At 36.4% G+C, this 11,515-nt stretch overlaps 1 protein-coding gene across 2 annotated transcripts; it reads left to right on the top strand.

Moving 5' to 3' along the window:
• The first annotated feature begins 817 nt into the window (after positions 1–817).
• LOC135668363 (uncharacterized) lies at positions 818–9,785 on the top strand. Of its 2 annotated transcripts, XM_065178476.1 has the most exons (12): positions 834–1,035; positions 1,954–2,517; positions 2,599–3,825; positions 4,075–4,402; positions 4,833–5,088; positions 5,161–5,374; positions 6,277–6,407; positions 7,292–7,432; positions 7,915–7,992; positions 8,079–8,147; positions 8,752–8,815; positions 9,464–9,785. In XM_065178476.1, the coding sequence occupies exons 1-12, from the start codon at positions 970–972 to the stop codon at positions 9,464–9,466; spliced, it is 3,141 nt and encodes a 1,046-aa protein (XP_065034548.1). In that variant the 5' UTR covers positions 834–969; the 3' UTR covers positions 9,467–9,785. The 2 variants fall into 2 exon arrangements, with proteins under 2 accessions (XP_065034549.1, XP_065034548.1); XM_065178477.1 differs by lacking the exons at positions 5,161–5,374; positions 7,915–7,992; positions 8,079–8,147; positions 8,752–8,815; positions 9,464–9,785 and having other exon boundaries at positions 818–1,035; positions 7,292–7,430.
• The last annotated feature ends 1,730 nt before the right edge of the window (positions 9,786–11,515 follow it).

The raw sequence follows: 11,515 nt of genomic DNA, 5'->3' as shown, positions 1-11,515 counted from the left end.
AACAATGTACAAGAAAATATAATATATATATATATATGGCTCAAATCTTGATAATATGTATGGTAAGATAGTTGACTACTTTGGAGACTTGATAATTAATTGCTTTGTCAAGCTAATTACTTCCTGCTGTGCTCATGTTCCATGATCATCGAAGCACTCATTTACTCCGAATGAACTATTAGCTACTCACCTTTTACGTTTAATTTGTATTTTTCGAGGCATTTCTTACAGCATTTCTTTGTAGGGAAGGACAAATATTAGCCGATTATATATTATCTATCTGGGACCAGTCAATCAACCCGTCGTCGTCGTCATCATCATCTGGGACTTACTGTTGTACAATCCCACGAGCCATGCATCAAAGAAGTGAATCGCAAAGATAGCGATGTACAGATCAAAAACACAAAGACCAGTCGTAGAGTTCAACGAGTCTGCATGACAAAGTTACTAATTCTTCTGTGTCAGATTTGAGATCTGGCGAGACTTCCAAGCACACAACTTCCTGTGCATGCTGCCTCCTCGGCCTCGGACGAGCTCGACGTTTCGTCTCCTCCTGGCATCCCGCATGCACGCATGGAGTCATTACGGCAGCATCTAAGCTTTTCGTGCAGGAGAAGAAGCTGAACCCCTCTTCCAATCCCACGCAACGACGAACGCGTGTTCCGCGCTCTTTTTCCACAAGAATATGCTTTGCTTAATGTAGTCGAAAAGCCTAAAGCGAGCTCCTTTTCGTCGTCACCTCCAATAATTCAGATCTCGAATCGATTCCTCGAGTCGGCAAAGCAAGTCAATCGTCAATACTGAATAATAGGGAATTTCCACTGACGAGAACACTTGGCAGTCTCTCAGTGGAGGAGCAGGAAAGAAATCGTACGAACGGGTAGAACGCAAAGCTGTTTTAAGTTGGTGAAGAGCGGCAATGGCGAATAACGAAGGAACGGGGAAGAAAGATAACTCAGTGTTTGGAATATGGATCAGCTTATCTTCTCATGGTCTATTGCTGATGTCCTCAACAACGATCTCTTCAAGAATAAGGTTCTACGTCATGCTCTCTCCTTGTAATCTGCTGCAGCTGCTGCTGGATATGATGTGTTCTGTTGCTTCATTATTATCTCTCATGATCGACTTTTAGATTACTGCAGTCGAAAGACCACTTCCGGGCTTCTTTGTTGCGTTACTTAGTCCTATCACATGCTCGTTATATTCATCTTGACTTCCCTCTGTTTCTTTCATCTTTCCCCTGTCGCTGATTGCCTTCACACCATGGGATTGCGATGGCTGAAATGGTTTATGTTCGTTGTGTTTTATGTTTGAACGCTCTGTTCAAAGTTCTTTCTCTACAGAAAGATTTATTGTTTGAAGGTATCAACATTAAAGTGTAATTCGCAGGCAAAAAAGCGTTGTAATGATCGAAGGTATCAACAATATCTTCAAAAAATGCAATACCTCCATTGTAAGATTACTTGCTTACGATCCATTAAATGTATGGTATAGGTATAAATATGACATTTTATTGGGAATATGAAAGTAAAAGAGTTTGTAAGCTGCTAATATTATGCAATGTATCAGGTTAAGATCTCAGAAGATGTAAAAAGAAGATCTCATAAGATGTTCTCGGTCGCTCTCTGTTTGAGCTCTGTTGGTTGCTGATTGTTCTTTTTTGCTCTGTTGATTGTGCTATAAGCACCGTATACAATTAACAATTATAGAAACAGAAGGGAAAGAGAAAGAAAAGCAATCTTGTTGCTTTTGTGATTCATCAAACTATACCAATTGCTTCATCAGCATGTCGTATAGTATAATGCAACGGTTGTATAATGGTTTATGCAAAGTTATCTACCATAGTCAGTGAATGTGGCTTTACCTTTAATGAATACTCTTGAATGAGCCTGACAAAGAACTCAAATTTGTTAGAAATCACTTGCCTAGTTTTTATATTGTATGCATCTTCAGGTGGAGATGATACCAAAGACTTTTGATACCACCGAAAGTTATTTCAGTTCATTTACTTATCCATTGATGGAAGAAGTGCGCGCTGAAGTGTGCTCCAGCTTGGAATCTATATCTCAAGCATCTTTCGTCAAAATAGAACACCTCCGGTGCACAAAGCGGAAGGCGCACATCTATTCCATTTTAATTGCACCACCATTTCACACTGCATCAGCTGGAAGCAATGCTATTTATAGTCCCCACAAAGGAGACATTCTTGTTCTGTCAGAATTTAAACCTTCAGATGTTTCTGATCTGACAAAGAGTGGGCAATCTTATCGCCTTGTTTCGGTTTTTAAGGATGAATTTGATGATTTGCCACCCAATACTTATGTAATCAGAGCTTCAGAGGAAATTGATGAAGCGAAGTATAACAGCAGCGACAACAACAAACAGAGAAGTAACCTGTTTGCATTTTACCTGGTAAACGCAATAACATACAATCGAATTTGGAGGGCAATCGACGTTGGGCTGGCTGCTAAGGGAAATTTAAGTCTCGTTCTTAAGGTGTTGCAAGTTGATCCAAAGGTATGCTGACACTGCAAATATATGTTCAATTTTGGTTACTATTGAGTCCATTTGGTATCTGTTTTTATTTATTTGTGACAGGATGCAGAAGATTGTAGAGACTCACTGTCCAATGTTGTTCGAAGAATCCAAGGCATTGACTTCGGCTGGTGTTTATCCAAATTAAATCTTAATGAGTCTCAGACTGATGCAATATTGAGTTGCATATCTGCACGACAACGCGGCAACAATAAATCAATAAACCTTATTTGGGGACCCCCTGGTACTGGAAAGACGAAAACAATCAGTGGCTTGGTTTGGCTTCTGGATCTACTGAGATGCAGGACGTTAATATGTGCACCTACGAATACTGCAGTCAAAGAAGTTGCTTTACGGTTGTTGAAATTGGTGAAGCAATTTTCTGGCAACAGTCGTTGTCGCTTGGGAGATGTGGTGTTGTTTGGCAATGAAGAAAGGATGAGAATCAGTGATGACCTGAAGAATGTGTTCCTGGATTTCCGAGTAAAAAAGATCCAAGAATCCTTTGCACTGAAAACTGGATGGAAGCATTGCCTGAGTTCAATGCTTGAGTTTTTTGAAGACGGTGTTTCTCTACACCAAAAGTTTTTACATGACAGAAAAGTCAGTGAGTGTAACAAAGACATTTCAAAAGAAAAACAGGATGGTTATGAGGATAAAATGTTTTCAGATGATGAATTGGGCGATGACGAAGAGGCTTTTCTATCATTTGCTAGGAGAAATTTCAGGGTCCTTTCAAAGCAAATCTGTAGTTGTTTCGAGATGTTGTATCTGCATATACCTAGAGAAGCATTGTCAGAAAGTAACTGCAAAGACATTTTAATTCTTTTTGATTTACTTAAGGAATTTGAGAACCTTCTCTTCAAGGTAGACGCCGGCAGTAAACTGAAGGAAATATTTCAATCCCGTGTAGAAAAGGTGGAAGTATCTTCCTCAGGAGAAATGTTAAATTTCGGAGGAGCCACGTCGTTCATGATTCTCAGAACTAGAGCCTCTTGTTGCAAAATCTTAAGAGCTCTTGAGAGGTCACTGAAACAACTTCCTCCAATCTCTAGCAAAGGTGCCATCAAGAGTTTTTGTTTGCAAAATGCTAACATCATTTTGTGTACTGCATCGACTTCAGCCGGATTAAACAAATTAGAGACCAAGAAACCATTTGAGATGGTAGTCATTGATGAAGCTGCACAGTTGAAGGAATGTGAATCATTAATACCTTTGCAAATATTATGGTTAAACCATGCGGTTCTTATTGGTGATGAGTGCCAGTTGCCTGCTATGGTTCGAAGCAAGGTCCAAGTTCTTATGATCTTATCATTGTTGTTATTTACATGTTTCAATCTGTGACAATATTGGAGCTCCTGTTTCTGCAATTCCACATAAAACCAGTTTCACTCTAAATAATTTGGCTGCAAGTATTTAGTTCTACATAAAACCAGTCTATCCAAAAGGATTTACTTTTACTACACTGCCTATTAACTATCATGTTTCCTCGCAAAGCAAAATTTTTAAATGTTTCTTTGTTTTTGTTTCTTTTCTCAGGCTGCTGAAAATTCACTGTTTGGAAGGAGTCTATTTGAAAGGTTGAGTTCATTAGGGCATAAGAAACACCTGCTAAACATGCAGTACAGGATGCACCCTCAGATAAGTTTGTTTCCAAATACCAATTTCTATGACAAAAAAATTATGGATGCACCAAATGTCATTGGAAAGAATCATGAACGAAAATATCTTCCAGGCCCTATGTATGGTCCTTATTCATTTATAAACATCGACCATGGAATGGAGAGCTTTGATAGTCTTGGACGAAGCAGAAAAAATGAGGTTGAAATAGTTGTTATCTTGCAAATATTGAGAAATCTTCATAAAGGTGACTATTGTAGCATTCATAAGTTCATCTTCACTTATGAGTTTTTTTTTCTTCGAATTTTTTATTAAAAAGTTCTGGCCCATAAACTTGTTGAAATATTTCTAGTTTCCATCAATTTACTCATGCTTCTGTCATTGGTGGCTGATCTTGTGCTAATGTTTTTAGTTGATCTCCAGCTTCATTTACTATGTTTTTCATGACACATAATAGTAAATTTTATACATAATGTATGAAAGCTCCAGAAAGTCAAGCCTTTGAGACTATGACAGTCCTCCTTTCCTGTCTTTTTCTCAAGCTATTTCTCTGTTCCAAGAAATTATGGTTGCTAAAATAGAATGATCTCTAATTTTTTGAATTTCTTGATCCACAGTGACTAGTGTTTTTTAATTATTTTCATATTTCTAATGGTGATTACTACTTCTACCTGCAGCAAGTTCCAGAACACAGAAAGAGCTTAGTGTTGGCATTATATGTCCATACACTGCTCAAGTTCTTGCAATTCGAGGAAAGTTAGGGAAAATGTATCAGTCGAATTCATTCATGTCGGTTAAAGTTAATTCTGTTGATGGTTTTCAAGGCAGCGAGGAGGATGTTATTATACTTTGCACTGTGAGGTCCAATGCTGATGGTTCTGTTGGATTCCTTTCCAATCTTAATCGTGCCAATGTTGCTTTGACTCGAGCAAGGTACCTCAATGCTGTTTCAGTGGTGTTAATTGTTTGTTTCCCTTTTGAGTTCTGGATTGTTTTGACGTGCAGACATTGCCTTTGGGTTGTGGGCAATGGACCAACCTTAATTAGCAGTGGATCAATTTGGGCAAAATTAGTGTTTGATGCAAAGTCTCGCCAATGCTTTTTTAACGCAATAGAGGATAAAGATATTGCTTCTGCAATCTTTAGATCTGACTCTGATCCATGGAGCGTCGATTCGCTTAACATGGATGGCTTATACATTAGCAGAAAATCTACAAAGGTGCTATCCTTACTGCAAATACTATCAAAATCAAGAGCTTCAGAGAGTTGCTAAAATGGAATCTAGATCTTCTGTAGTTTAAACTTCATCAGAAATTCAATTTTCTTATCCCATAGTTGGTATCATACTGAATTAATCAGAATACATCATTTTCCAATGTTTTCCACGTTAAAAATGTTATAAAATTGATTTTCTAATTGTATGTTTGGTAGATGTTGTTCTAATTAGCTACCTGTGAAACTCAGTACCTTCAGGTAACCCTGAGAACGGAGAAACTCAGATGTTTTCTTCTTAGCATATCTGTCATATCCTGTTTACATGATAACTTCATGTGCAAATCATTTCATCTTATTTCAAAGAAAATGGTTCACTCAGAGATGGTTTTTTCTTAACATCTGCCATATCGTGATTACACGTTAAGTTCATGCGCAAATCATTTCATCTTATTCCAAAGAAAATGGTTCCCATTGTTGCACAAACAGATGAAGCTTCATATAGATTTGCCCCAACATTGTCTTGGTTTCATGCTCTTTGGAACCTTGTATTTGATGATCAACATCAATGGATGAACAGTGATCAAGGAAACTATTACTGTGTTTTTAATAATTTATGAATGTACTGCTGCTATCAGGTCTCGCGGATAGTTTAGTCACATCTCCTTAAATTGAGTGCGTATGTTTCTAGCTTATTGAGAACATGGAAATATCATCAGTTCAATCACTTCATAAATGTACTGATGCCCATGTTTTTAGATTATCATAATCCTGAGGATGCATTGATACTTTTGCATTAGGTTATGATTTAGCTATCTAGTGTTCCAGACATGTAAATGATTCATTGTTCAATTTTTCATCATACAATATTTTACTGATGGCCATGTATTTGCTTCTGCATTCTTCAAGAATGACAAAGTTACAGGAACTTCAAACTCTCTTCCAGCATCATCAAGTAAACCTCAGGCCTCCAAAGGGAAGGGGTTGGCAACTTCACATAATTCAGTCAAACACAATGATGATTCTGTGGCTTATTTAAGGTTTGTTTTCATCAGGTGTCATTTCTCATCTTATAAGTTGTCACTAAAACACTTTCTGGCTCCACTAGAGCATTCCCTTCGTTTCTGTTACATATTAACCGTAGTGCTTCTTTGACCAGTATATTGTGAATTGCCATACTTCGTTTACACATTGTTGTTGCACATTGCATCTTTGAGTAGTGATTGCAAGTATTATTAATTTATATAAATTAACATTTAAATTGGTAAACAAAAATTCCGATTGCCTTCTGCTATGATAGTTGAGAAATGTGTGAAAAAAGATTGAGGTTTTTGTGATGTTCAATTCAGACCTGAACCTTTGCATTAAATCAGAAGCAGGGAATGAAAAATATTGAAGAGATATTCCTTAATATTTTTTATGACTGTGTAGCATTGCATGGAATGCCACATCTGAGAGCTCAATATATATCCCCTCCTAATGTCCACATATAGGTTTGAGTAGATAGATCATAAAGTAGAGAGTAAGTGATTCACTATCCCGAAATTTTGTTGGTTAAACTTTTCATATTGGTTTTAGCTGGAGTATGTTTCTGGTAATAACTTGGAGATATTATTTTAACTGACTGAAGAATAAACCAATTTTCTTGCTGTGGCTGAATTTATGCATAATAAGTTTGACATATTAATTTGGTAATTTTGTATATATTTTATCTCTGGTATGGTACTATTAATGAATTTTCTGTTCTCGCAGAAGTTTACCTAAATTAATATATGTGTGCATGTTAGCAAGGACTATTAAGCAGTTTTTGAACCTCAAATTATTGTTTTTACATTTTCAACTAACATTTATTATCTTCATTTGTTCTATGTCATGAAACAATAATAATATGATAATCTTTCTTCATTTTTGTGTGAAATTGCAGAAAGCAGGAACCTCGGAGGAATAATGAAAGTTTGAAGGTCGTGTATAGGCCTGTTAGTTCTGGCAGAAATTTACCTGGAGAGAACTCTTTAGGTTCAGTTAATCTTGGAAGGAATGTGAATATTGCAGGTTTAACGACGACGTGAGGATCCATCCTAAATACTTGGGGTCTTTCATTTTATAGTTTTTATAATGCTTTAAAATTTTGATCTTGCATGTTGTTGTCCAAGTTATCGATGCTATATTTCTCATTTTACATATAATATATTGTATTTTATTGTGCATTTAGTTCATGTATTGGCAATGTATAATATGAGGCTCCAAAGACTCGTGAACAAGCACAAGGCTCAGCTACTTCTTATATAATGACATGCAAAGATAAAAGGGTTTTCTCTTGCAATTTGGTGCATCCCAATCATCATAACGATAGTGTTTCAGACTCTTCAAATGTATAGCAACTAGCTAAATTTATATGTGTCTAATTCAATTGCTACATTCCAGTACACGATACAGAGATGAAAACTAGTGTTCTTTGGTTCATAATACTTGTTCCTTTTTTTGTTTTCAATATTAATCTAGCAGTTGTCATCCAAATCTGTCCTGAGTCATTCTCTCATGATACAGTAAATTTGAAGATTCAGAAATCCACAAAGCTTCTGAAGTTGATCTGCTAGAAAAGGATACTGGGGGTTTGGAGTACATGTGAGTTCTTATACTTCTAACATTAAATTACTTTTTATGTTAATTTTGATTGCTAACTCTTTTACTGTGACTTTTGTTTAATACAGATCTAGTGAATCTAGTGATGAAGAACTTGGTCAACGTCAGATGTTTGATACTTCAGTTTCAGAAATTGGGTTAGATACTTAAATGTTTTCTTTAAATGACTTTAAATGTATATGCTAAATTACCAGTTTAAAGCTTTTGCTTGACCGTGTTCTACTACCTTAATCTCAGTTGAATTTGTTATTTTGCTCTTTCTGTTTCTTCCGATCCATGCATGAAGCACTTGGTCAGTTATCAGAAAATTGATACTTCAGTTTCAGAAACAGGGTTTTAGACATTTAGCATTCTGTTTGATTAACTTCTTTTTTTTTTTTGCTGTCATGATGAATGAACAGAAATATGCTGTCATATTTGTAGATAGTATTTTTGTTTTTGTTTGAACATGTTTTTCTGAACATTTTTTATGTAATCACAATAATACTGTGTCTGATTTTTCATAAAAAAATATGATTTAGTTCTAATACAGAAGATTAATACTACTTGGACAGCAACACTACACCATACTTGTATACTTCTTTGTATGAAAAACTCCTTCACTGTTGTTCTAATGCTGTTTATCATACTTTTAAATTTACCACAGTATTTCTTTTTTCCCATTCTGTTTCATTTCTCTATTCCTTTCTGATCGCTTATAAATGTAAAACTTTTTTCGTAAGTGTAACTTTCTTGTTCCAGGAACTTGGATACGCCAACGATCTGGAAGCTGTTCAAAATTTTTGCTGGTCTACTTGGTCATAAGGTTAGCATCTTTAATATGATTATGTTGACACATCATTTTGTTTCAAATAAACATTTTCTTCTGCATTTGGTTTCTTAACTTCGTATGTTGTCATGTTTAACTAAATTTGTCTATAATGCCAAAATAATCTTGTGGTTCCTTAGCTATTGTACATCAAATAAAATTGTTTTTCACGGGCATTCATGTTATAATTTTTTTGATGATCGTAGGCAGCAGTATGTATTTCAGTGTGTCGGTCATACTAATGTTGCAGCTCATTGCAATAGACATAATAAATGATCTTTTTTAATCAAACAATGAGTCAAATTTATATACCTAGAAGCTGAATTATACCAATGTTGTTTGTAATGATGCTATAGAAAGTGACTCAAGTAGCTTCACAGAATAAAAATTAAGATTATGATAGTTTTAAGCTACTCTAATATGCTAATATGAACTAGTAATTTCTTGACTAGTGCAAGTAGATAGATAAAAACTTAATGTATACTGCTAGGATGTTCTCCAGTTGAATAAAACTATCATCATATTGAAGTTTAAATTTTAAATCTTGTCGTGAATTTTATCAACTTGTGCTGTTTGGTTGCACTTTTTTGATTTGTTATCAGCTGTTGAAGACTAACAATTATATGCTTTACTTCATTATGGCAGTAAAATGCAGGTAGATTAGTATGATGTTATTGGCCCGAATGGATGCGTCAACTTTATCAGTATTTTGGCTTTGCTGGTGGACTACCAGGGACACCAATATTTTGTGGCTATACCTCTATTTTGACTCTTTCAAGGAGACGATCTTCTCGTCTTACTGTGTTCTCTCCACTGAAACATAATTATTATTTTGTTATTAAATATTTACGGTGGTGTGTGTCTATCTAAATTTAGTACTTTGGTCTTAATCATCCTATGATCGTATCGTATGTAGCGGCAAATATTTATTGAATGATGATCTTCCTGGAAAGAACAGTTGACTTTTTGTTCAGTGTCAATATTTACTGAAAGGTGATCTTTCTGGGAAGAACAGTTTGACTTTTCTTTTACCTTGATTTGTCTCCCTCAGTAAATCATATTTTGCACCATTACTCAGTCAAGCAGATTGCTGCAGATCCACTGTTTACCACAAAGGATTTTCTCCAGATTAAGTTACAGCCTTTTTCTACCCTTAAGCTGTGACTGAGACAGTCATAGTACCACAATCCAAATGCATTTGTTCTTTTTTCCCTGGAGAAAAATAAGCTTTTCTGATGTCTGAACTATAACTGGAAACTAACATTTGCTGCACTGTTTGTTGAGGAACAATTCAAGTGGATTACTGCATCCTAGACTGATGACAGATAAACATCCTTCAAAATATGATGAAACATGTCATGCAACATCAAGCAGGCCAGCTAAATTCTTCTGGATGACTCTGTTGCAGAATTGCAGGAGAATGTCTGCCAAAGAAGTTTATTGCTCGGAAGACAAATGAAAGCTGAAAGTTCCATGAATGGAAATGCCCCACCACAGCTGGCTGAATAAGATCATCATAAGCCAATTGAATACACCTTCGTTTGACCAATGGCTTGTCTTTTGGATGAAGTTTCTGTGTAACGATGCAAAACAAGATGAGATAGTATCCCTGCTGATGGCAGAAATGGATTCCGGTAAACTCCACCTGGATCATCATCTGGATCAAACTTTTGTTCTGTAACCCCTTTTTCTTTTCCCATAGGCTGGCATCAATATGACTCGGATGAAATCCAAGAGTAGAAGATTGGAAATGAAGTCACAACATTCAGAAAATGCTTCAAAAACTAGAAACAATTATTTAACCCAGAAAAATCTCATCTTTACTCAATTCTCAGTTTTTGGCAATAAAAAGATACAATTTTTGCACAAACCCTCCAATCCCCGACTTGTACAAAGCCAAGAAATCAAAACAAGGAGCAGCTCGGATCCGAGGACGCCGCCGTCGACCTCAGAGGTCTCTGAGAATGGGGAGGAGGTAGAGGAGGGAGGCAACGAAGGAAACGAACCCGGCGATCTCGGAGGGGGTAACGGCGGCATCCGCGGCAGAGGCGCGCTCCTTGCCCCGCCACCGCCTCGTGAGGAGGTAGAAGGAAGCGAAGAGCAGCACGACGAAGACCCTCGTCGTGTACCGGCTCCGCTGGGGTCGTTCTCCTGCAGCTCGGTCGTCCGGCCCTCTTCCTCCGCTGCCGGCGCCCGCATCCATGGGAAACGCCTGCTTCAGTTGACGACGGAGTACGGGCTCGATCGAATCTGATGCTAACAATCGCGGAAAGTCTTCTCATATGCTGTGGGCTCAACGGATTACGGCTTTAAATGGGCCGTTGACATATAAATATATTATGGTGTTCAATTAACTCTATATTTGATCACATATATTATTCATTTATATTAATAAAATGTATGCTTAAGATTTATTTCAAATTTACAAATCAGGTCAGGTTATAATTAATATCAAATTAAAACCAAGTTTGTTCATAATTTAAAATTAAAATGCTAATTATATTTTCAACTCATATTGACAAATGTGAAGTTACGAACCAAATCAATAATATTCGAGTTTTTTTCCCTTAATATGGTTGAATTGGCATAGGTTGAGTTTAACAAGATGGAACACATGATCATATGCAAACTTTACAATGGCATATATGTACACTATTCATATTTGAATTGCAAATTATTTTGACTAATTAATTGACT

This window comes from Musa acuminata, chromosome BXJ1-4 (assembly GCF_036884655.1).
Source record: "Musa acuminata AAA Group cultivar baxijiao chromosome BXJ1-4, Cavendish_Baxijiao_AAA, whole genome shotgun sequence".
Lineage (NCBI taxonomy): Eukaryota > Viridiplantae > Streptophyta > Magnoliopsida > Zingiberales > Musaceae > Musa > Musa acuminata.
This window is presented reverse-complemented; position numbering and strand designations above follow the sequence as displayed.

Excerpts from the sequence above, each read along its gene's own strand:
- LOC135668363 (XM_065178476.1), top strand. The coding sequence starts at position 970 with ATGGATCAGCTTATCTTCTCATGGTCTATTGCTGATGTCCTCAACAAC. Across the intron at positions 7,433-7,914 it reads ATTGCAGGTTTAACGACGAC|TAAATTTGAAGATTCAGAAA; the intron begins GTGAGGATCCAT and ends CTCATGATACAG. Across the intron at positions 8,148-8,751 it reads ACTTCAGTTTCAGAAATTGG|GAACTTGGATACGCCAACGA; the intron begins GTTAGATACTTA and ends TTCTTGTTCCAG.